The following is a 27,826-nucleotide window of genomic DNA, read 5'->3' as shown; positions in this document are numbered from 1 at the left end:
GCTAGATAAGTGTAAGTTGCAATGATGGAATTAAAACCAAATAAACCATGACTATACAGGAAGCGGATTAAGGAGCAAAGAACGGATTACATATGCTTGTAGAACTGGTAGTTGTTAAGGGGTCCCAAGTCTTTGGTGAGGCCGGTGATGTGTGTGTTTTAATTCCATCATTGCAACTTACACTTATCTAGCGTCATACTTTCATTGTGTCACATTTTGTACTTCTCATTCGACTGCCAAGTATTGCTGACGAAGGTCCCAGGGGGACCGAAAATTCCAATATATTTTCTAAAACTTACTCCTTATTTGTCAATTATGAGTCATATCTTATTTCTCTGGTGTTCTCTAATAATATATATATATATATATATACACATATTGATATACATATATATATATACATATACATATATTGATCCAAATTCCCGCACCCTCCCAGTTTGTTCTATGTACACTTCGGGCAGGCAGTTTAAGATGAATTGAGAGGTATATAATAACTCTAACACCACTAAACAGTTATCTTTCTAAACTTGTTTTTTTATTTTTTTATTGGGGGTATTGTTCTACTGTAATTACTTTTCATTTAGACAAAACAGAAAGAAAATCAAATGAAAAATAATACACTCTTCCTGTATAAGTCTAGCAACCATGCAAGCGAGAGTATACCATCAGAGAAAAACTAGCCATAGTACGATGACAGTAGCATAAACCTTAAACCAATTTTAATAAGAGATAAATTGTAAGTAAATCAAAATGGTCAGAAATACGATCACGGTAGCGAGAGGGTAAAGTAGGGATGCATGCTCAAGAGAAGATAGGTAGGAGGGGTCAGGTATCATCACTTATTGATGACACCATGATTGATGTGTATATCCTGAGACTGCGAGCATTTTCTGAAACAGTAGGATCATAACTGGTTGTCATCAGTAACACGTGCTTGCTGAATTCATCTACCAGGATCCAAACTTCTACAGGACAAAAAAAGAAGACAAATTGTGTAAACAAAATGTTTGAGTATTAGGCATAGTCATTTAATCCCCCTTTTTTGTTGGGGGGGGGGGGGTTGGGGCTGAATATGTTGCTTTAATGCATATGTTATATATGAGAGTGGACCTTTTAACCAAAAAAAAGCTAATAAGTTAGTACTGTGTTGTCTCCTCTAATCACTCAATCCTTACCCTCAACGATTAGCGTTATGTTAAGTATAGGAATACATTAATCTGATATTTCTGCTGGATGATTAATTAAACTTGTTTTCTGGCTTGCTTTCAGTCGCTCATTAGATAAGTTTAGATATATGTGTGTGTGTACCTTGCGTTACCAAGCGCTTGGTTGGATTGTTATAGAATGTGTTTTGTTTTGAATGTACCTTTAGTTACCGAGTGCTTGATTGGATTGCTACAGATATATGATTGATTACTATCACTTTACCCTAGTCATTGGAAGGTGAGAAGTTTGTGTTCACTTCGTCATTTAAACCAATATTTTAATGATTGTTTAGTTATATTTGTTCTCTCCATGACTGTAAACCTCTCACTGTTAGGCATGTAATATAGTATACTAGTAATTCATGAAACTTAATCCAGAGTACCGTATTGGACCTGGCTATTCTTTGGATGTTGTAACTGTATAAAATATATGATTATATTTGTGAACTTCTTCCCTCTATTCCAATCCCTGGATCGTTAATAGTACAGAATATCACGTATTACATCAGTTTTGTTTCTTTGTGGCGTCGAGGGCCATGTCGGGCCCAAAATAAAACAATAGGTTTGCGCCCCGGCCAAATCCACATTTTCCTGGGCGATCCAACAAATGATCCCGGACCCCAAGACTGTAGACTCTCCCTGACCGCTGCGAACCTAACTTCCCCAATATACTTGCTACACTTTCCTATACGATACATTAACTGCTTTGAAATTTAGACCACGCGTTAAACACCAATACACTCTGCACCATGAGTTATGTACAATATTGTTAATATGTTAGAAATTCATTGATCCTGGAACTTGAGCTAACAGAAAAGGGACAAGCTAAGCATTGACCGTATATTACTGTAATCTATTCGCTGTTTCAATCATATTTATTTATTACATAAATCCAAACCTCACATTGTACTTTAGCAATGATTGCTTACAACATTACTTGAATCACAAATTATTGTTGTTATGCCAATAATCCATTCCTGTCATGGTCAATAATTTATGTCATTTTAAACCACAGGATGTACGCTTTATCATATGTATCATCACTACAATCTAACCAGTGCGTATTGAATACTTTTGTTAACGATATTACATTAACAGACTCAGAATCCCCTCAGTATATGTAAGTAATATGTTCACTACATCATTCTAATCCACCGACTTCAACACACTGGCGGATCCAGGGCCTTTGTTTGGGAGGGGCCAAAGTGGCATTAGAGTGATATGGGGGAGGGGTCTAAGGGGAGGGGGCCCCCTCCCCTTTGCAAAATTTCCTATTGCTGAATGCCCTCAGATGCAATTTGGTGCGACAAAAGTGTACAATGGTGATGTTAATTTACTTCTGAAAAAATGTTTCCCAGGTGTATTTTTCTAAAATATTTATAAAACAAAGTTGGGATCATCTTTCTCAAGAAATTTTATTTCTCATAGGTTATAAATTTCTTACAACCAGCCTGTAACTGCAAAATGGTGTTAAACTGTAAATCCTCATGCTCATACATTTACATAGCTCCCAACTCTTGAGAAGGCAAATGCTGGTCCATGCCACGAATCGCCGTCCTGGGGGAGGGGTATAAGGGGAGGGGGTGTCCCCCTTCCCCTTTTGATTTATTTTTTTTTGGAATCCTGGTGATGCCTACATGTAAAATGATGGCACTTAGAAAGGCTTTTGTCACCCAAAATTTTCTGAGAAATATGCATTTTTTTTGTGTGTAACATCAATAAATTGAATAGGAGGTGATAATTCATTCTTTCCCGTGGCATGAAAATGTTCGCTGCTCGCCCCAATGAAAAGAATTATAGGCTAATTTGAGGTTCAAATGATGCTGTAAAGGAGGTTTTATACTCTATTATGCTAAATGCTAAAGAAATGATGGTTGCAAAGTCAAAATTTGATGCAAATTTTTTATGTTTAGTTGACAATTACAATGCGGCTTTTTCGGACGCTTGTGCGGGTCAGCGGGTTTGGGTGTTAGAATGCGGGTCTAATTCCCGCGAATTGCCGGTCAGTTGGGAGCTCTGCATTTAATTTTAAACCAGAAAACGAAAAGGTTTAGACTAGTCTACCACTGCTATTCCTCTCGATTTTTTTAATTTCCAATCATATGATTTAGCGGATGTTCGGAAACACTTTTTGGCTCACCTTTGGGGGCCATGGCCCCCCTTGGCCACCCCCCTTGGATCCGCCAGTGCTTCAACATTTAGTAATATTTGTTTACCACATCCCTTTATTCAACCCAATGTATGCTTAGTAATATTTCTTGACTACAACAATTTAATTCATTCATAGCATGTTAAAGTAGTACGTGTTTTACTATATACATTTTATCAACCCATGGTATGTGTAGTAATATTTATTGACTACATCCCATTAATCCACTTAGCATATGTAAGTACTATTTGTTGACTACATCATTCTCATCCACCGACTTCAAAATTTAGTAATATTTGTTTACCACATCCCTTTAATCCATCCTTTGCTTGTAAACTAATATTTGCAGACTACATGCCACTAATCCCTCTGTGCATGTTAGTAGTAAACCATCAACTGAAAACTGATATATGACTCAATTAAACCATTATTTATATCACAGTTATAGGTAGTTTATCGGATGACGTCACTTTCTGTTAGTTACTTTGACTAAGCCACGCTGTGTTCAATGCAGTGGCGTGCACTGAATTATACACGTCTGGGGAAACACGCCAGTGGTATTTTAATGCTCATGCTAGTTATTACAATATCGATATGTTATTAAAACAAATAAAATAACACAATAATTATACAATGATTACTTACTTGCCAACGACCAGAGTCAAGATTGAGCTTAGAACGTTCATGAGACTTATGAGCAACAGGTTTCCAGAAAACTGTAAGAAACAAATAAGAATAATAAACAATATATAGGCTATAACGAATAAAAGAATATCAAAGATGTATCAGTGAATGATACAATTTCAACAAAACACAACAGAAAAAACCATACCACGTTTTATTAAGACCTTTATTGTCTCTAGGGATGCTATTCTTTCTTCCGCTGACAATGTTGTGGGTTGTCATGGTGTCACATGTTCTTTAGAATAGTAAGTTTGGGGAGGATTGTGAAGTCGGACATACTGTAGGTGAGCTTCACTTGAGAAAACATTTTACACACAACAAACTGACACTGTAGATTTTCGCATGAATCCCCGTATCCGTTCCAGTACCTGGTTAGCACGCAGCTACCATGAAATATTATACAAGAATATTTCTTCGTGACAATGCATTGATGTAGACAACACAAGTGTAGTACGTATTTCAAAACTATAAATCTTTTGGAATGTGACACGATAAGATCATCACACATTTTTAAAAGTGTAATTTGTTGTTTTTTCTGCATTATTTGACCTTGATCAAAAAGTTGTTTAGAATTGCTAGTGATTACCATTCAGTCAAGTCTCAAACCCTGAACGTCATTGTACATATATACCTTGATCATCTACCGTAATGAACACGGAGCATATCTAACTCACACTGCGATACAGCAGGTATATCAAGATAAAGTACCCTTACTTCGCCTTTAATCAGGAAAGATCTTAATCGTTAGGAAAAGAAGAGACATTTACTTATTTCACAAATACCCCACAATGTAACTAGTCTGCTAGTGTTAAAGTTTTGATGATGTTGCAATACATGTGTCATTTTGTTAATTTGGAAACGATCTAATAGTGTTTGTCAGTATTTCAGCGTTTTCATAGCCGTGTATTCATAACACAATACCATTTCAAAAGGGCGGATACCAACACTTTTCAAATATGTTTTTCGCGATGGGGGTACAGAATTAATCTTTTGCCCTTCATTGTATGTTTAACTAAAGGACGCATGACAAGGCAGTGCTAGATCATACAGTTGGTTCATTAGTCGCAACTCTGTAATGGTGCGAGTTCATTTCCATACGTTTCTTTATCCGTCGTGTTTCGACTTTTCTCAACTTTTTGACTGAATCTACCAGTCTGACATAGAAGTGAAATTTGAATAGATGGGTCTATAAGGAACTTTTGTTCTCAATTTAACAATTTCAGTTATAAACATCAATTAAACACGTATTTACGGTCATAATAAACAAAGTAGACTTGTTGACAAACAACATCCAAATTTCGATGAGTTAGTCTACTTTTTGTGAAAAAAGTCGACATTTCATCGGTGCTTCTTTATTATAAATAGTTGACAATTAGAGAAAAATTACCTGAAATTTTAGATTGAGATTCTGAATTTTCGGTATAAAAGAACAACATTTCCAGTGTCCCACTTGAGCCACCATAGTACCGAAGAAAAACTAAGACCTGCCAACCAGACCACTTTCCGTCTCCTTATCTTTAAATCGCTTCTTATGATACTGTATTTAGTGTTATATATAATAACATAAGCAATCAGAAAGCCTTTCTTTAATATATTATTGTATTGGTTTCTGTATGAGGGCTCAGTACACAGTTATATGTACTTGTTTAAACAATGAAGGGTCGTGATGGCTTATGACAGTGTCTGTTCATGCAGCAGATTGACTTTATCAAGAAAACCAATTTACTGAACTTGTTGCAAAATACAATCCTACCCTATACATGCTGTACTTTACAACATCAAGCAATAAATGATATCTCACAAAGTTTCTGACTAATGAATATCTGTCCTTGTTTACTGCAACAGGCAATGACGCCCGGTAATAAGGTTTTAGTTTGACTGAAACTAAAAATCTATCAATACACGACTACGGCAATGGTTTTGAACTGTGAACAAAACGATACATGGAAAGACACTAATCAAACATTCAATAGGAACTTTACCTTTCACTCCCCGAGATTTCAGTGTGGATAGAGATGGTCCGATGGATATCGGGGAGGGCAGCAGACAGTCAGTTAGTCTATAATCAGAGAAAGAAATAGAATCAGTCATTTGCCATTACATCCTCCTTTAATTGTCACTATCTTGGTAAGGCAGTATAAAGATTAACCCGTAGAACGCAATACATCAACCTCACATATCAGTATAGTGTTTTGATAGGATCAGGAACACACCGGCTACGGAAAGGTTTGAAAACAAGTAAAGCGGTATGATGGAAGCTTTTTCTTAAAGGTCAGAAGTTTAATTCCGGTTTCAAAAGTCTCAAAGCAGGTGCTATTATGACGTCGACCCCTCAATAGTAAACTGGTAATAAATTATTACACTGGGGCAACATGAAATAGGCAAGTTTAAGTACTGCTTTGTTTCATGTTTTCAACTCGACCAACCCCAATACCCAACCCCCTCCGCTTTTCTTTTCCACCCAGCCCGTTCTGTCCATTGTCGGGTGCTCAGAAACGGCACCACACTATTCATGTTCAAAGAGACATATGTCGCTGATGTAACTTGACATGTTTTCCAACTTTATCTGATGGAAGAAACTTTACAAACAGTAAATCATGCAATTATTTGCTCTTACATTATCCATAATAGTTAATGAAATTAAACGACCATTATCAACATAATTTCAACATGAAGGAATGTCCGGCTTATCAAGGGCGCTTAAAAAAAGGAGGGGGTCGTCGTATAATAAAGGGAAGTGTGAGTGATATATTCTTCTAAAATCCAACGAGTTTCTTAAACTAATCATAGAAAAACTGATAACTGCAGTACCGTACACTCTAAAAACAAAAGAGTGAACTTTTCACTCTTTTCACAGAGTGAAAAAAATTTAACTCCAAAGGAGCGGAAATTCACTCCAATAGACAACAGAAATCTTCGTATTTCAAAGCTAAAGTACTTAATATTCACTCTTTACAAAGGAGTGAACAAATGAGCCAATCAAATGCTAAGAACGCTCACTCTTACTTTGGAGTGAAGGATCAACCAATCAGTCAGTACGCGTTTCTTCGAATACAGAAAAATTTGTAGTTACGCCATTTTTTTTACTCGTTTGCCTTCGCTCGTTCTTGTCGTTTTACATCTTAAAACATGTCAGTTTCGCAGTGGCTTGAAGAAAGCGGATTTGGACGTGATGGTATTCAGTTGTTTGGAGGTAAGGTTAACAAGCAAATGTTGAAAGAACGTGAAATTATATAGAATTTAGAAGGTTGCCATGGCCGCAGGTCGTCGTTGCCTACAGTCGATTGGCTAGGCTCTTAAACGTTACGCTTAACAGTGTAGCGGAAACATTTAACATTAGGCTTGGTACCATACACATTAACACATTGGCTAGTTGTTTGGAGGCACAGGCACTCGTAACGTTATGTAGGTGTATAGTATATAAACACGCCTACATAACGTTACGAGTGCCTGTGTTCGGGGGTAAGGCCTATGCCTATCTCTAATGTTAGGCCTATGAGTAATGGGCCAGAAGTTAATGCAGCTAAGGTCCAGGAATTGTTTTTTCTTAATGAACGTTTTCCTTTATGATTTTTTGTTATTTCACGTATCAAGATGTAACGTCACAAACTGAAACAGAGACAGCAGAATTACCAGGTTGTTTTTGGATACATTTATTCACAGGTGGAAAATTCGGAATAAGGGGAAATTTCCTGAAAGAAAAATTACAAAATAATAGTAGAAACAATCAACTTCGGACGACAAACAATTGCAATGTTCAATCATAACTATCATGAATAGCAATAGCTAATAATATATATGTATGTTTTCAACTGGTTACTTCATGAGCTGACCTAGGTCAATGAGGGGAGGGGCATTTTGGGGGTCTACTGGCAGGGGTACCCCACCAATAAAAATCACTGGCAATGCCCATCCCTTGTATCTGAAATCCTAACCATCATTTTCCAGTAGGTTTCAACTGGTTACCTCATGAGCTGACCTAGGTCAGCCGTGAGGGGTCAATTATTGATGACTGGTAGGGGTACCCCACCACCAATAATTACTGGCGATGGCCATTTGTTGCTCTTGGGGCCATACCTGACACATTGTACTTACTTTGATGTGGTTACCATGAAAGCTGATCTAGGTTAGCTATTAGGTGACTTTAAAATTGCTCTCCCAGCCACACCCACCACAGCCGGTTTGCCAGTCGTCTGGTTTCATATACAGGAATGCACTGTGAACATTGTGATGTACAAGGCAATTGGTTACCTTCCCAGCTAACCAAACCCTCTGGGCTCCCGGTCTAAATGCATCTGTTTAAAAATTGGACACTCTTAGACTGTTTTCAGACGCCACCATTATTTTGAACTTTGAAACTCTGTTATGAGTACCCTATAACATGAAATTCTTTTAGGTGGGTATTGTTTTCAAAAAGCAAATTGAATTGTTGTGATCCAATTCCCATAGTTAAAATATTTAGATATTTTTTTTTATTTAAATATATTTACTAGTGCCTTAATATGAATTAATAATACGTGGCATGTACTGAGTTAATTTCCTTTCAAATGTTTGCATAAATTACTATTCTAAACCTAAAAGTGTTGCCACCCAGAGGGTTGACGGGTTGAGATGTACATAGGATGGAGCGTTTAATTACTATCTGTCAGGAATTAACCATTTTGCTGTAAAATATCGGTTCACCAGTCATAAACAGTAGTATCCCAGTGTGATTGTTGTTCTTCATACATTTTTCACAGATTTATAAAGACGCCAAAACGAGTTCGAAAATGATAAATGTTTGCATATTGCAAATTGAAATTGTAAGATTGAGTTATTTGCAAAAACATTTTTGAGGTATTGCCAGCACACTCTGGTACATGTTTCATAGACGTAACTAGAATTATTTTTTAATTATAAGAAAATCACATTTGTATGAGAGGAACATACAAGTGGGGTGAGTGAATCATTCATTGCATATTTTTGTGCCTTTGTATGTTTGTAATTTTGCTTCATTCTGTGTTTGTGAAACTTGGTATCATTTTCACTATTTAATATATATTTAGTACCATAAATTGTTGTCTTTGTCCTTTTTTATATTTGTTAACAGTGTCTAAATCTAGTAAATCGTCTTATCATCAGCGTAGTAGCCCATTCCATTGTCTTGATCTTTGGATGCATCCTTGTTTAGCAATATTTCTGTGAATAGATAGGGCCTTTCCATTGAGTCTCAAACTCATTCTATCAATCCCGTCCCTCAAAATCAGCTGTAAAATATCATTAACTCTTTAAAGAGTGAAATTCACTCTTTTAAAAGAGTGATTCTCACTCTTTCTAGAGTGAAAAAGCCCACTCTTTCAGAGTGAAAAGCTCACTCTTTGAAGGAGTGAACATTCTCACTCTTTTGAAAGAGTGAATTTCACTCTTCATGGAGTGATCACTCACTACACTCTCAGAAAGAGTGAGAATTCACTCTTTTGTTTTTAGAGTGTAGTTGCTGCGAATTTAGTTAATCTCATAACGCAGAAACAGACCCACGAATAAGTAAACAAACAAAAAATATGTTAGTTCATTACGTCATCAAAATCTCGTTAAGACATACACATAAAAAGGTTGACTATTTTTTTTTTAGATTTACAGTAATCATCGCAAATTAACATTCTTTTCCGCAGTATTGTCAGCTTACATAAAATGTGTCTCTAAAGTTAAATTTTGCTTTAAGTGTTATTCGGACTGACCTAAATAATATTTGTGCATACATTGAAGACGCAGTGGTATATCTCCTGATAATAGTTTGACAAACACGGTATTTTTTATGTCGCAAGTGAATTGTGTCAATGAAATGTTCTCTGATGAATATTTGAAACATTAAATCTTTGTTGAATGTCTTCGATTCCTATCAGATGGTGGAATGTGAGGAAATTAGAACAAAAAATAAATGAGCCAGAGAATGAAGAAAGTTCTAAATGATGGTAGTTTAAGAAAAATGACAAAGCTGTAAATCCGAATCCATAGGATTCACAACAGAAATGGTACCATTATGACACAGCGCCCTCAATTAGGGAACCATATTTCATATAACTTCATACAGTGCTCCAGCAATAAATATACTTATTTATATACAAGTGTAAGCTCTGCTTTATTCTTTCCACCTTGTTTCTACCCCCACACCCACACCCCACTACCGAGCGGTCTTTTATTTTCGTCGAGTGCTCAGATACTGCACCGTGTTATTGCACTTTAAAAGCCCTGTTTCATTCTTTCCAGTCGATTTTACCCCCCTCCTCAACCCCCACCCCAACTACCAATCGTTAGTTTTCTTTGTTGAGTGATCAGATACCTCGCCGTGCTATTGCTCTTTAAAAAATGTAATTCTTTAATTATTTTCACCTCGTGTCTACCCCCACCCACACCCCCACTACCAATCGTTAGTTTTTTTCCTTGAATGCTCATATACGTCACCGTGCTATTGTAGTTTAAAAGACTAATCCCGTCCTTGTAGAATCAAACATTTTATTCTACCTAGCAGAAGAAAATGTTAAAACAGTACATGATGCAAAGATTGGCTCTGTCTTAATGTTTGTTTATCAGTAAGTGAAAGTACCGGCTTACTTTCAATCATTCCATTAAATTAAAGCAGGGCCGCAGACATCCCCCCTTCCCCCGCTGAATTTTCACTTGCAACCCCGCCCACCCCCCCCGGGCTGAGAGTTTTCACTTCCAAAAGGAAAGTAGACCTATGATAATGTGGTATATTCTAGGTACGTATAGGAATGGCATACAGAAAGAAATAAACAGGGTTTAGTTTAACCTCTCATCACGTATATAATGCACGAACGCGTATGCGCTGACCGTGCGTTTTTTTTTAGTTTCAACTATTCATTAATAGAATAGCAATAAACGTAGAGGTCTCCTAACATCGTAATCGTGTGAACAGTGTAGTAGTCTAATGTGAACTACGGTTCATAAATATATTTATTACGTCCATGTTTTTTTATGTAGGCATATCAGTTTCATTGTTATTCAGTGCTCCAATGTTTTAACTAAGTATATTGAGGCACTGTGAACATACGTATATACAGGGCTATGTTTAAGAGACGAACTAGGGGGGGGGGGGTGGAGCAACTCCCCAGTCCGCTGCACGGTCCACCCACTCAGCTCCATTCGTTAACATTTGATAAACTAATTACAATATGCCATCATTTAATCACGAAACCCAGTGTCGTGCGGATGATTTTATTAGGAGGGGGGACCGGGTACGGTGTAAAATGAGAATATTCAGACTGATTTAGGTAGTGACTTAAATGTTTATGGCTAGGCCAAGTGTGAATTAAATATGTTTGTAACTGAGTGGGTGCTGCCATAGCATCACTGAAGCTAACTCTCATATATAGTGGTCTACGGTGCCCCCACTTCACCCCCAAAATAAAAACAAAATAAAATAGAAGCCAAATGATGCATTCTGAGGTATGTTTAGACTAATTTAAGTTTTTATAAATTAGCTCTAAAAGAAGGTTGTGCTAAGATTTGATAGGTTCAACATTTCTCCGACTGATGAAAGTAGGGGCATGGACCTTCATAGAAGGGCCAGAGTACTATTTCATAATAGATGGTATGTTGCCCTCGGGTCATTCAAGCCAATGTAGGGCATTGGGGTTCCTACCCGGAAATAAGAATGTTTAGACGATAGAGTGTGGTCCCTAACGCAAAGGTTTGCTATAAGAAATACGCTGTGTGACGTTTAAGAAAAACTGGGGGAGGGAAACGGGGGGGGGGGATGAAGGGAACCAGTACTAGTGATCCTATTCTTCCCTAGCAGAATCCCTCAATCCGCCGACTGAACCATATTCCCCCAATTTATTAAGATCGTTTTCGATATAATAATAGGCCTAATGAAATCGTATAAGATGTTAGTATCGTTTTCTTCCAAACATCGTGTGGCTTTACTGTACATTATAATAAAATAGAGACAGATTTAGTACTTGTCAAAATGACCTTCACAACAACAGATCATTGACGTATCCAGATACCGAAGCTGCAGTCGTTTAGTCACGTGACGTATTACCGCGCGATTGACAGGTCATGTATAAAGAATACAATGAGCTTGAAATACAGTGTACATCATAATATTAATAGAGATTATAATGAAAGGCAAGTTAACCATCACTAGTTGGTCTGTACACAGTTGTCATATGTCAGATACACACAGTGTGTGTAGAAACAGCGTGATCACTGTACGGTAATATAGTAGTAGAATATTGACTCCTAACAATGGATACACTATTCAGAGTATGGTGAGGCAGTCGTATCTGGATGAAATTAATGTGTGTGATTGTGCGTGTATTAGAGGGAGAAAGGCCTAGAATACTATAGGTCACAGCTAATAGACTTTGCTCTTTAAACTTTGTTTTGCTTTTCTCACTATAGACGCACGACGGGGCAGGGTGTGGGCGGGTGAAGGGGGGGGGGTGGTTAGATGGTACTGCAAAAGATGAATAAAAATAAAAAGTACGAACTATAAGGGACAATCGCAATACTGAAATATACTTCCTTATGGTAACGAAGATCAAATACATAAGTATATCATGAAATGAGATGATGTAAAGAAAGGTTAAGATACCAGCGGGAAGGGGTTCAACCACAAGTGGAACATGATAGGGTTAGAGTAAGGTGGGGAGTGGGCTGTGGAAAGTGCTTATATTGCAAAAGGAAAGAAGGGGTAAATGAAGTAATGTATTACAGGGTCTAGTGAGCGTACTTACGGGGTGGAGGGAACAATGTTAGGTGCGGTAGATGTGTTCGTGTTATTTTAACAGATTGAGATTAAAACAGGTCTGAAAGATGAAGTAATGCTTTCTTTTTTTGCTATGTTGTACTTGGTTACAAGGACTTGGGTCCGTTGTTATTACTTGTGTTGGAGGGACTAATAGGACTATGCTAGTTAATATGCAAATATTTATTTCCGTCTTTAATAAATAATTTATTGTCAAATCTAAAACTATTATGGAACTTGAATGATTTTTTAAGACTTTATCGGCCCAATGTTGGACAAATTACTAGTATGCTATTTATGAACAATTCCCCGAATTCCATAATGTCCAAGTTTGTTAAGTATAAACAATGGTCAATGAACCATCAAATAATTGTTTTTCATGATCTAGTGATGTAGTGATGTTTTATATGTATATTATAATAGATATAGACCGTCCAGGCCTGCAACCTTACAGACTCTCAGAAAGGAGATGGTACTTGCCACTTGGAAAAAAGAGTTATCCAGCCCATTTTTCAAACCATCCCCATTATTAATATCCATGAAAGCCCATTACACTGTCAAATTACACTGTCAATAACTCCTGAAATTAGTTAGTTTCTTAGGGGACTTTCCCTAGTTCTTAACTAGTATATTAATTCAACATTTACTAAGATTAAGTGCATAGTGAAATTATAATAAATATTTTGAAAAATAAATATGTATATTAATTGCTATTTGCTATTTATTATCCCTATACACTTGTTTCCTTTGGTTTCTTTTCTTTTTAATTTCATACATACCCTTATCTTTTCTCTCTTTCCTTTCTTCAACAATTATTAATTTCAAAAAAAAGGACGAAAAAAAAATACTTAAAAAAAAAAGTTCTTCACAGAATCAAATCAACATCAGGAAGACCTACGACACGATTTAAAACCAGACAGTGTCTAGACGTGACGTATCTATTGCAATCCCCAGGTACTTGTTTGTCAGTAAATTCCAGGTGTTTTTATAAAGGACGCGCGGGCTGTTACATTGAATACAACTTCTTTTCATTGGAAGGCGCGCGCGTCTACTCCAATGAATACAACTTCTTTTCATTGTATTGTTCAAGTATTTGATTGAAAGGTGTTGAACAAAAGAAAATGTTAAACTATTGAACTTGTCAGTACAGTCAGTGAACATCTTTAGCAAGAAAAAAATGATGAAATAAAGTTCAATAGACTTTTGCGATAAAACAAAATGTTTACTGAGTAGAAAAGAGTGGAAATTGTTAACGTACAAATGTATGATAGAAATGTGTACAGTATTGGGTATATATGACAGGATAGATTATTTGGACACACAATGTAGCTTTTTGGTTCCCGCGAGGCGGGTCACGTAAACAGCACACACAATGTAGAGTATATAGAGATAATATAAGGGATATTGGCCTTGTAGATTTGGGAGGGAGGGTGGTGGATTGGGGGGGGGGTTGGTAGGGGACAGGAAAATACTACGATGTTAGTAAGGATCTACATTAAAATCTTAGAGATTATTCTTTACACAGATGTACTGTGTTTGTTTATAAAGTAATATATACCTGATTTTGAGTGTTTTTTCACATATAGACTGTTTGATTGGTCTCTACTGTGTGGGGATTGACTGTAATGTTAGTTGGGCTAACAATATGCATATATCAAGAGTTGTCTGTCATGGCGGAAGGGAGGGAGCAAAGGGTTGGAGTGGAGGAGGTGACGACAGGCTGATCAGAAGAGACGGACAATAGTAGTATGACAGGAGACCTTGCTGAGTGTGTGTGTGTTGGGGGGGGGGGGGGATAGTGTGTGTGTGGGGGGGGGTTGTGTGTGGGGGGTAGTATGTGTGGGGCGTAGTGTGTGTGGGGGAGTGGGTATGGGGGGTAGATAAGTTTCCAAGTGTTTAAACATAGCTTAACGAAATTGGTAAGTGGTATAGCATAGTTTGGTTTAGGGGGAGTGGGGAAAGGGTGGATTAGGGAAATCTTAGGGTAGTATAGTTGAGAGAGGTGCCGTATTAATAGATGAGGCCAATTACGATATGTTTGATATATATCACTGTCTTGTTTTTACTTTAAAATAAATGTGCGATAAGAAACAATTAATTTATAAAATTATTCAAGAAAATTCCCTCCTGATCAAGAGGAACATATTGAGCTTTAGTATAACAAAGTTGACTTTTTTTTCGTTCCAGCCTATTTCCTTTAAAGAAATTATGTTAATTTGATTCATCAAAGTTTGTGTTTATTTATTTTATTTTTTATTTTATTTAGGCAAAACGTCGTTTTACATACTCTAAGATGATGGTTACTTAAATGATTTATTCCTCATATCTAGGTGTAGTTACATCCTAATTTGTTATTGTTTCAATGAGATATATTGTTTATTTTTTTACATAAAAGCTAGGGACTCCTATCACTTTATTTCAATGCATTTCATGTTTTTTTTTTAATTTTTTAATTTATTGTTAAAGTTTAATTGTTTCTCTCTCATGTTGTCTTTATTTTATTCTTCCATTAATCATATTCCTCACCTGATGACTGTTCTTTCATTGTTAGTTTATTTGTTTATTCAATTTATTATTTATTTGTTTTCTTTTACTTCTACATTTACATACACCTATCAATAAACCTTCAATAAATATTAAATATTTACTATATAAATAATTCCTATCTTGTTTACATCATTAATATTTATTAGTGTTTTCATTAATTACTAATATTATTTACATACTTATTAATTATACTTACACCAGTTCCTCGAATCTTTGAGAGTGTTGTAGATAGTTTAATATTCCATTTACTTCATGTGTATTCATTTCTCTCCCATCCTCTGTCTGTATTTCCATCCTCTCTATTGATGTTATGATTGGTAGAGAGAGACCAGAGGAGAGGATAATGTTCCCATCTTCATCAATCTTACCAAAGGACAAGGCTAGAGTCACACAGTATATGGGAATCTGAAGAAAGGAAAATAATAAATAGAATTGATATCGTCATGTTTGTTTACAAGATAAATACTTAAAAAATAATAACATCATAAATAATTTAGGAATATTAAGTTTATTGTTGTTTTAATTTCATATCAATAAATAAATACATTTTGTCTTTTTAACCTAATTTTGGTAATTATTTAATAATTAGTGGTTTGAATTTGTAAATAAAAGGCAATTATATTTGTAAAGTTTGTTTTATCTTTGTTTTCATTTCAAGATGTTAAAGGGTAAACAAGAGGGTTAGGTTTATTACAGAGATCAGTCATTGTTATTTTATAGAATGAGTTAAAGGTGTGTAAGAGGGGTGAGGGATGGACGGAACAAGGGATGTCAGGGGTGTATGGAGGGGTGTGTTATGGTAAGGAAGGGTGTGCTATGGTTAAGTGATATTCGGTTGGGGTTATTAGGAGGGTGTCTTAGTGCGGGAAGGGCGTTTACCCTCTTGAATGTTATCTTGTTATTGTCAAATCGTGTGCAAGGGGTGAGAGATAAATAGACCGATGGGTGTCATACTGGGTAGGGATGGGTGTGGTATGGGGTAATGAGAGGTGCTTTAGGGTGGGCAGCACGCAGACCGCTTATAAATATGTAATATAATATGTGTTTGAGGGGTGATGAGGGGGTGGTATGAGCCAGAACTAATATGTATCATTTTTATTTATCATATTTGTGATGGGAAGATCTGATTGAGGTGGGGATGGTTTTCAGTGAACTGATAATTATTAAACATGTTATATTTAGGTACCAGTTGTTTTATGGGGGTATTCCACTACTTAGGTATGTTTAATCACTTCGTCTATCTCTGTATTAATTTAAACGTAAACTGAAACGAAAGGTAAATATTCGGCCTATAACACATGAAACAATTCATTGACCCTTTTTGTCTTAAATGATTAGTTTATACTTCACTTTCTGGGAAGATTTTGAAAGATGAAATTAATTAAGGTAAGATAAACAGGAACTATTGCTGAATAGAAACCTTCAAAAAGAATTAAATAATGACTATTTATTATTTATTAACCTACACACTCTATCCAAGTAGTTTATTATTTTATTTATTATTTGTAATTACGATTCTGTCTTATTTTGAGTTTACAAATATATATAATTTGAGCCTGTATTTCCTTGTTCTAATTTAAACAGTTTTATATTTAAAAAATAAAGCGATCAAATATCTTATTAAGACACTCAACGGTTGTAAATAATTTAACTTGTGTTTTCCTTTTTCGTAATTAAACAGTTTAATATTTAATAACTAAAGCGATCTAATCTCCTATTAATACATTCAACTATTTGATCTAATTTTAACTTGTATTAATTGATGTATTTATTCAATATATCCCTTTATGTTTTACTTACGTCATGATTGGATGCTTCCACCAGGAGTTCTATGACTGACCCCTGTACAGACTCACTGGTGTCTCTGTTGATGACCAAACCACCTGAACACATCTCTGTTATAGTCTGGATGTCATCGGGGTATTGAAATAAAGTAATAGTAATTATTTGATAGAATAATATTAATGTAAAAATGAGGCGTTAAGGAGATAAATAATTTTGGTGTGTTAATAGCGGAGATTAATAAATTGGTTAATTCAGCAGATATTTGAAACAAAGTTAAAAATTAGTTAAAGTTTTCTGTTTCGATATGTATGTATTAGTTCCTGCATAGTGAAGCTCTGAAACTAGGTTTAATGGGTTTAAAGAATATTTCTTTAAATGTGTTAAAATTAATTGATGCATCTAGAAAGGTAAGATTATGTGACCTCATAATCTTAATTATGTAGAGAAAAAAATAATGTACAAACATTTCCCACGGAGGAAAAAAAAAAAACATTTTGAAGAATCTCTTTAATTCAAAGTACAACAGTTGAGTGATTATTCTAATTTAATCAGATTAAAAACAAAGGAGTATTTTAAAGAATATACGCCATGATGACTTTACACACGACTTCCACCGAGATACATTTCCTGGAATAATGAAATTATTCAGGTCCAAAAAAATGTATCTAGAATTAAGAGCAAGATATTGAAAACTAGTAATGTGGAATATTGTTTACTTTCCTGTAAGAATCATATCGTCTGTCACCGGAATATTCCACAACGGGAGACAATATATGTTAATAACTCTCAAGGATGCTGGCTTTGTATGATTATATTGAAAATGTATTTGCTAAAGTATCGACCATTTAATACAGTATCAGACCAGATTACAATCAGCGACCAGTCGTTTATTCTGTAAAAGATCTAAGTTAAGTAATATTTGTTGAATACATCCCTTTAATCCACTCAGTGTATATTTAGTAATATTTTTTGACTAGATCCCTTTAATCCACTCAGTGTATATTTAGTCATATTTTTTGACTACATCCCTTAAGTCCACAGTGTCTATTAAGCAATATTTGTTGAATACGTCCCTTTAATCCACTCAGTGTATGTTTAGTAATATTTGTTGACTTCATCAGGTTAATCCACTCAGTGTATGTTTAGTAATATTTGTTGACTTCATCCCTTTAATCCACTCAGTGTATGTTAGTAATATTTGTTGACAACATCCCTTTAATACATCCAGTGCATGTTAGTAATATTTGTTGACTACATCCCTTTAATCCACTCAGTTTATGTTAGTAATATTTGTTGACTACATCCCTTTAATCCACTCAGTTTATGTTAGTAATATTTGTTGACTACATCCCTTTAATCCACTCAGTGTATATTTAGTAATATTTGTTGACTACATCCCTTTAATCCACTCAGTTTATGTTAGTAATATTTGTTGACTACATCCCTTTAATCCACTCAGTGTATATTTAGTAATATTTGTTGACTACATCCCTTTAATCCACTCAGTGCATATTTAGTAATATTTGTTAACTACATCCCACTAATCCACTGTATATATTTATTAATATTTGTTGAACCTATCTCTTTAATCCAATCTGTGTATGTTAGTGATATTTGTTGACTACATCCCTTAAATCCACTGTGAATATAGTTAGTAATATTTGTTGACTACATCCCTTTAATCCACTCAGTGTATGTTAGTAATATTTGTCGAAAACATCCCTTTCATACATCCAGTGCATGTTAGTAAAACTTGTTGACTACATCACTATATTCCACTCAATGTATGTTAAGTAATATTTGTTGACTACATCCCTTTAATCCACTCAGTGTTTATTTAGTAATATTTGTTGACTACATCCCTTTAATCCACTCTACATCCCACTAATTCACTGTATATATTTAGTAATATTTGTTGAACCTATCTCTTTAATCCAATCTGTGTATGTTAGTGATATTTGTTGACTACATCCCTTTAATCCACTGTGTATATAGTTAGTAATATGTGTTGACTACATCCCTTAAATCCACAGTGTCTATTAAGCAATATTCGTTGACAACATCCCTTTTATCCATCCAGTGTATATTTAGTAACATTTGTTAATTACATCCCTTTAATCCACTCCGTGTTTGTTAAGTAATAATTGTAATCTACATAATTTTAATCCACCCATTGCCTATATATACATATTTGTTACTATTAATTTCATCCAATCACTCAACGTGTTTTGCTCACTTGTCTCTACTCACCCGATATGTCAGTACTTTATTTATACTACTTCTCATTCAGAAACCATCAACTGATAATCGATACATGACTCAATTAAACAGTTATTGATATATCACAGTTATAGTTATTTCATTAAATGACATCACATTCTTTTATTTACTTTAACTAAGCCACGCTGTGTTCATTACAGTGACGTGCACTGAATTACAAACGTGTGGGTGTACTCAAGTACCACGTCAGTTGTATTATCATGCTCATGCTAGTAATTACAATATCGATATGTTATTAAAACAAATATGATAAAATATTTATGATACAGGAGATGTAATGATTACTTACTTGCCAAAGACCAGAGTCGAGATTAAGCTTATAGTGTTCATCATACTTAGCGCCATTAGGAATCCAGTGAACTGAAAGAAACAAATACGATTAATAAAAACTACATGGCTATAGCGAATACAAGAATATCAATGATGTATTACTATTAGTGGATGTGACAATTTGAATAAAAAACAATATAATCAACCATAGTACGTTCAACTAAGATCTATGTTGTCTCTAGGGATGTATATTCTTTCTTTTTGCTGAAAATATTTTGGGTTGTCACGGTGTCACATCTTCAGTTTAGAAAATTGATTTTGGGGAGGATGGTTAAGGCAGACAATCTGTAGGTGAGCTACACATGAGAATGCATTTTACACACAAACAACTGTAGATGTTCCCGATTAATCCCCTTGTCCATTCCAGTCCATGGTTAGCACACAGCTACAATGAAATATTAAACACTACATGTTTTGAAATGTTACAATAAGATCATCACGCAGTGTTTACGCTAAAATTTGTATTTTACAATACTTCACCATTATTAAATAGTTGTTTAGAATTGCGAGTGATTACCATTCCGTCAAATTTCAAAACATTAACGTCATTGTACATATACCTTGGACATCGGCCGTAATGAACACGAAGCATATCTATCTCACACTGCGATAAAGCAGGTATATAAAGATAAAGTACTTTTATTTCACCTTTAATCAGGAAAGATCTTAATCGTTAGGAACAGAACAGACATTTACTTAAATTTCACAAATACCCGACAATGTAATTAGTCTGCAAGTGTTAACATTTTAACGATGCTGCAATACATGTGTCCTTTTGTTTAATTTGGAAACCATCTAATAGTGTTTGTTATTAGTGGCAGCGTTTTCATAGCCGTGTATTCATAGCGCGATACCAGGCCAAAGGGCGGATACCAACACTTTCTCAAAATATGTTTATCACGATGTGAGTACAGAATTAATCTTCTGCCCTTCATTGTTGTTATGTTTAACTAAAGGACGTGTTACAAGGCAGTGCTAGAGCATTCAGTTGAATCATTAGTCGCAACTCTGTAATGGTGCAATGTGAGTTGATTTCCATACGTTTCTTCATCGGTCGTGTTTCGACTTTACTCAGTTTTAATAGAATATAGCAGTCTGATATTGAACTCAAATTTGAATAGATGGGTCTATAAGTATAACGTTTGTGATCAATTTAACAATTCCAATCTTATACATCAACTAAAAACGTATTTACGGTCGTAATAAAGAACAACAAACAAACATCGTCAAAATTGTGATGGATTTATCGACTTGTTGTGAAAGAAGTAGACATTGCAGGGTTGCTACAACAGTCGAAAATTAGAAGAAAAAATTACCCGAAATTTTAAGATTGAAATTCGGAATTTTTTGTATAAAAAAGCAACATTTCCAGTGTCCTACTTGGGCCACCGTAGTACCGAAAAACCAAACTAAGACCTGCAAACCAAACCACTTTCTGTCCCCTTATGTTGAAATCGCTTCCTACGATACACTTTACAACATCAAGCAGTAAATGATATCTCACAAAGTTTCTGACTAATGAATATCTGTCCATGTTTACTGCAACAGGCAATGACGCCCGGTAATAAGGTTTTAGTTTGACTGAAACTAAAACTCTATCAATACACGACTACGGCAATGGGTTTGAACTGTGAACAACATGGTACATGGAAAGACACTAATCAAACATTCAATAAGAACTTTACCTTTCACTCCCAGAGATTTCAGTGTGGACAGAGATGGTCCGACGGGTATCGATGAGGGCAGCAGACAGTCTATTAGGCTATAATCAGAGAAAGAAATAGAATCAGTCATTTGTCATTACATCCTTCTTTAATTGCTACTGTCTTGGATACTGCAGTATAAAGATTAACCCATTGAACGCAATACATCAATAGTTGTTCCTTCCTCTGTTATACAATCTCACATATCAGTATAGTGTTTTGACCCACCGGCTACGGAAAGGTTTGAACACAACTAAAGCGGTACGATGGAAGCTTTTTCTTAAAGGTCGAAGGTTTAGTTCCGGTTTCAAAAGTCTCAAAGCAGGTGCTATTATGAGCCCTCAATAGTAAACTGGCGATAAATTATTACACTGGGGCAACATGAAATAGACAAGTTTAAGTACGGCTTTGTTTCATTTTTTCAACTCAACCAACCCACACGCCCTCCCATCTTCTTTCCGAACCGGCCTGTTCCGTTCATTGTGGGGTCTCATAAACGGCACCACACTATTCCTGTCCAAACAGACAGATGTCACAGATGTAACCTGACATGTTTTCCAACTCTATCTGAAGGAGAAAGTTTACAAAAAGTAAATCATGCAATTATTTGCTCTTACATTATCCAGTCGTATATTTGTGTTTATAAGCTTTTGAAATTAAACGACCATTATTTACATAATTTCAACATGAAGGAATGTCCGGCTTATCAAGGGCGCTCAAAAAAAAGGGGAGGGTGTTCTGGGGGGGGGTATACAAAAGAGAAGTGTGGGTGATATGTTCTTCTAAAATCTAAGGACTTTCTTAAATTAGTCCTAGAAAAACTGATAACTGCAGTACCGTAGTTGCTGCGAATTTAGTTAATCTCATAACGCGGAACAGACCCACGAATAAGTAAACAAACAATATAAATATGTATGTTCATTACGTCATCAATATCTCGTTAAGACATACACATAAAAAGGTTGACTAATTTTTTCAGATTAACAGTAATCATCGCAAATTAACATTCTTTTCCGCAATATTGTCAGCTTACATAATATGTGTCATTAAAGTTAAATTTTGCTTTAAGTGTTATTCGGACTGACCTAAATAATATTTGTGCATACATTGAAGACGCAGTGGTATACCTCCTGATAATAGTTTGATAAACACGGTATTTTTGGATGTCGCAAGTGAAATGTGTCAATAAAATGTTCTCTGATGAATATTTGAAACATTACAACATGAATGGACACAGCGGCGATAGCGCCCTTAAATGGGGAACCATATTTCATATAACTTCATACAGTGCTCCAGCAATAAATATACTTATTTATATACAAGTGTAAGCTCTGCTTTATTCTTTCCACCTTGTTTCTACCCCCACACCCACACCCCACTACCGAGCGGTCTTTTTTTTTCGTCGAGTGCTCAGATACTGCACCGTGTTATTGCACTTTAAAAGCCCTGTTTCATTCTTTCCAGTCGATTTTACCCCCCTCCTCAACCCCCATCCCAACTACCAATCGTTAGTTTTCTTTGTTGAGTGATCAGATACCTCGCCGTGCTATTGCTCTTTAAAAAATGTAATTCTTTAATTATTTTCACCTCGTGTCTACCCCCACCCACACCCCCACCCCAACCACCAATTGTTAGTTTTTTTCCTTGAATGCTCATATACGTCACCGTACTATTGCCGTTTAAAAGATTAACCCCGTCCGTGTAGAATCAAACATTTTATTCAACTCTACCTGGCGGAAGAAAATGTTAAAACAGTAAATGATGCAAAGATTAGCTCTGTATTGATGTTTGCTTATCAGCAAGTGAAAGTGCCGGCTTACTTTCAATAATTCCATTAAATTAAAGCAGGGCCGCAGCCAGTCCCCCCCCCCCGCTGAGTTTTCACTTGCAACCCCCCCCCCCCCCCGCGCTGAGAGTTTTCACTTCCAAAAGGAAAGTAGGCCTATGATAGTGTGAACCTCTGTACATGTGATATGCGCTATTTCAATTACTTTTTTAGCGAAGTCACCCTTATCATTTCTTGTGATTTCATTAGTAATGTACAACCTCAATATTCTAGGTACGTATAGGAATGGCATACAGAAAGAAAAAAAAAAACAAGGTTTAGTTTAACCTCTCATCACGTATATATGCACGAACGCGTATGCGATGGCCGTGCGTTTTTTTTTTTTTTAGTTTCAACTATTAATTAATAGAATAGCAATAAATGTAGAGATCTCCTAACATCATAATCGTGTGAAGAGTGTTGTAGTATAATGTGAAACTACGGTTCATAAATATATTGATTACGTCCATGTTTTTTTTTTATGTAGGCCTATATCAGTTTCATTGCGATTTCCTGTATCAGTGCTCCAATGTCTTAACTAAGAATATTGAGGCACTGTGGATATACGTATATACAGGGCAATTGTTAAGAGGCGAACTAGGGGGGGGGGGGGAGCAACTCCCCAGTCAGCTACACGGTCCACCCACTCAGCTCAGTTGCATTCGTTAACATTTGATAAACTAATTACAACATGCAATCATTAATCACGAAACTCAGTGTCGTGTGGATGATTTTATAAGGTGGGGTACCGGGTACGATGTAAAATGAGAATATTCAGACTGATTTAGGTAGTGACTTAAATGTTTATGGCTAAGCCAGGTGTGAATTAGATATGTTTATAACTGAGTGGGTGCTGCAGTAGCATCACTGAAGCTAACTCTCATATATAGTGGTCTAGGGTGCCCCCACCTCACCCCCAGAATAAAAACAAACTAAAATAGAAGCCACATGATGTATTTTGAGGTACAGTATGTTTAGACTATAATTTATGTCTTTATAAATTAGCTCTAACAGAAGGTTGTGCTAGTAAATAATATTTGATAAGTTCGAAATGAAAGTAGGGGCATGGACCTTGATATGAGGGCCATAGTGGTATTTTATAATGGAGGGTATGATGCCCTGGGGTCATTTAAGCCAACGTAGGGCATTGGGGTTCCTACCCGGAAATAAGAATGTTAGACGATAGAGTGTGGTCCCTAGACGCAAAGTCTTGCTACAAGAAATACGCTGTGTAACGTTTAAAAAAAACTGGTGGTGGAAGGGGGAGGGGGGTGGGAGCACCAGTACTAGAGGTCCTATTCTTTCCTGGCAGCATACACAAATCCACCGACTGAACCATATTCCCCCAATTTATTAAGATCGTTTTCGATATAATAATAGGCCTAATGAAATCGTATACGATGTTTAGTTAGTATCGTTTTCTTCCAAACATCGTGTGGCTAACATAATAATAAAAAAGAGACAGATTTAGTACTTGTCAAAATGACCTTCAGAACAACAGATCATTGACGTATCCAGATACCGGAGCTGCAGTAGTTTAGTCACGTGACGCATTACCGCGAGATTGACAGGTCATGTATAAAGAATACAATGAGCTTGATATACAGTGTACATCATTATATTAAGAAAGATTATAGTGAAAGGAAAATTAACCATCACTAGTTGGTCTGTACACAGATGTCATTTGTCAGATATACACATTGTGTGTAGAAACAGCGTGATCACTGTAAGGTAATATAATAGTAGAATATTGACTCCTAGCAATGGGTACACTATTCAGAGTATGGTGAGGCAGTCGTATCTGGATGAAATTAATGTATGCGTGTATTAGAGAGAGAAAGGCCTAGAATACTGTAGGTCACAGCTAATAGACTTTGCTCTTTAAACTTTGTTTGCTTTTCTCACTATAGACGCACGTCGGGGCAGGGCATGGGCGGGAGAGGGGGGGGGGGGGTGGTTAGATGGTACTGCAAAAGATGAATACAAATAAAAAGTACGAACTATGAGGGACAATCGCAATACTGAAGTATACTTCCTTATGGTAACGAAGATCAAATACATAAGTAATGAAATGAGATTATATAAAGAAATGACGTAGAAGAAATGTTAAGATACCAGCGGGAAGGGGGTCAACCACAAGTGGAACATGATAGGGTTAGAGTAAGGTGGGGAGTGGGCTGTGGAAATTGCTTATATTGCAAAAGGAAAGAAGGGAGTAAAGGAAGTAATGTATTACATGGTCTAGTGGGGGTAGTTACGGGGTGGAGGGCATTCATAGGCGTAGGAGCCTCATTTGATTTGGGGGGCTGTAACGACTTGCCCGAAAATTATAATCAAAATTTTTTCGCGCGTTCCGCATGTTAATGTGCATATCATATAACGGTACGCATTCATCAGTTATTACATCACCTGCCAATAACATAAAATCATTTTCCGTCTTATTACCCTTCCATATTTGTTATAATTATTGGGAAGTCTTTACAACAATAATGATAATATTAATAATAATATAAGTTTAACCATTGAAAAACGCATTGCAAATTCTTCTTCTTTCAGTAGGTACCAGTGGCGGTCTGTAGGGGTGCTTTCGACACTATCTAAGCGGAGCGCCACCACAGGTTGGCGCGGAGCGTACAGAAATTTTTTGAGTAAAGATACTCCCTAGATCACCGGAAATGACCCTTTCCGGGCGTTGCTAATTTGCAGATAAACAAAGAATAAATAGGTGTCGTCGCCATTTGTCAGAAAATTGCACCAACAAAATGTGACAAATGTCAATAGGTACAGTATTTGAGAGCGCAATAAAAAAGTCAATACTCGCGAATAAGTAAAAAGTGGTAAAAAGCTGAAAAGGGCGCCAGCAGTCCATTTGAGTCTGTCAGGGGGCATCCGCCCCTCTGACTGTATGGACGCTCCGCCACTGGTAGGTGCCCAAAAAATTCTCAGCATATTGCCCAAATTTTCACAAAAAAAATTGAAAAACACATTACAAATTATTATTCTTTCAGTAGATGCCCGAAAAATTCTCAGCATATTGCCGAATTTTCACCCCCAAAAATGAAAAACACTGCAAATTATTTTTCTTCCAGTAGGTGCCCGAAAAATTCTCAGCATATTGCACGAATTTTCACCAACAAATTTGGTTGGGGGGCTGCAGCCCCCCCCCCCCCCGCCTCCTACGCCTATGGTGGAGGGAACAATGTTAGGTGCGGTAGATGTGTTAGTGTTATTTTAACAGATTGAGATTAAAACAGGTCTGAAAGATGAAGTAATGTTTTCTTTTTTTGCTATGTTGTACTTGGTTACAAGGACTTGGGTCCGTTGTTATTACTTGTGTTGGAGGGACTAATAGGACTATGCTAGTTAATATTCAAAAATTTATTTCCATCTTTAATAAATAATTTATTGTCAAATCTAAAACTATTATGGAACTTGAATGAATTTTTTTAAGACTTTATCGGCCCAATGTTGGACAAATTACTAGTATGCTATTTATGAACAATTCCCCGAAGTCCATAATGTCCAAGTTTGTTAAGTATAAACAATGGTCAATGAACCATCAAATAATTGTTTTTCATGATCTAGTGATGTAGTGATGTTTTATATGTATATTATAATAGATATAGACCGTCCAGGCCTGCAACCTTACAGACTCTCAGAAAGGAGATGGTACTTGCCACTTGGAAAAAAAGTTATCCAGCCCATTTTTCAAACCATCCCCATTATTAATATCCATGAAAGCCAATTACACTGTCAAATTACACTGTCAATAACTCCTGAAATTAGTTAGTTTCTTAGGGGACTTTCCCTAGTTCTTAACTAGTATATTAATTCAACATTTACTAAGATTAAGTGCATAGTGAAATTATAATAAATATTTTGAGAAATAAATATGTATATTAATTGCTATTTATTATCCCTATGCACTTGTTTCCTTTGGTTTCTTTTCTTATTAATTTCATACATACCCTCATCTTTTCTCTATATCCTTTCTTCAACAATTATTAATTTCAAAAGAGGACAGGGAAAAAAAAGTAATACCTAAAAAAAAATGTTCTTCACAGAATCAAATCAACATCGGGAAGGCCTACGGACGATTTAAAACCAGACAGTGCCTAGACGTGACGTATCTATTGCAATCCCCAGGTACTTGTTTGTCAGTAAATTCCAGGTGTTTTTATAAAGGACGCGCACCTGTTACATTGAATACAACTTCTTTTCATTGGAAGGCGCGCGCGTCTATTCCATTGAATACAACTTCTTTCATTGCATTGATCAAGTATTTGATTGACAGGTGTTGAACAAAAGAAAATGTTAAACTATTGAATTTGTCAGTACAGTCAGTGTACATCTTTAGCACGAACAAATAATGATGAAATAAGTTCAATAGACTTTTGCGATAAAACAAAATGTTTACTGAGCAGAAAAGAGTGAAATTGTTAACGTACAAATGTATGATATAAATGTGTACAGTATTGGGTATATATGACAGATTAGATTATTTGGACACAACGTAGCTTTTTGGTTCCCGCGGGGCGGGTCAAGTAAACAGCACACACCATG

General features: G+C 35.9%; 1 protein-coding gene across 7 annotated transcripts in view; it reads right to left on the bottom strand.

The window, feature by feature from the left end:
• Positions 1-558: 558 nt before the first annotated feature.
• LOC139982256 (uncharacterized) overlaps positions 559-27,826 on the bottom strand; it is an 87,710-nt gene continuing 60,442 nt past the window's right edge. For 5 of the 7 annotated variants that reach the window (XM_071994914.1, XM_071994913.1, XM_071994915.1 and 2 more), the window contains 7 exons: positions 21,421-21,497; positions 19,695-19,765; positions 17,141-17,245; positions 15,537-15,745; positions 6,024-6,100; positions 4,003-4,073; positions 559-968 (listed from right to left, as the gene is read on the bottom strand). In XM_071994914.1, the coding sequence (XP_071851015.1) occupies positions 951-968; positions 4,003-4,073; positions 6,024-6,100; positions 15,537-15,745; positions 17,141-17,245; positions 19,695-19,765; positions 21,421-21,497 (628 nt within the window). In that variant the 3' untranslated portion in view covers positions 559-950. Of the gene's footprint in view, positions 969-4,002; positions 4,074-6,023; positions 6,101-15,536; positions 15,746-17,140; positions 17,261-19,694; positions 19,766-21,420; positions 21,498-27,826 lie in introns of all 7 variants that reach the window. The other 2 variants (XM_071994919.1, XM_071994918.1) reach the window with 2 other exon arrangements.

This window comes from Apostichopus japonicus, chromosome 16 (assembly GCF_037975245.1).
Source record: "Apostichopus japonicus isolate 1M-3 chromosome 16, ASM3797524v1, whole genome shotgun sequence".
NCBI classification, from domain to species: Eukaryota; Metazoa; Echinodermata; class Holothuroidea; order Aspidochirotida; family Stichopodidae; genus Apostichopus; species Apostichopus japonicus.
The sequence above is the reverse complement of the archived record's forward strand: the minus strand, read 5'-3'. Positions and strand labels throughout refer to the sequence as shown.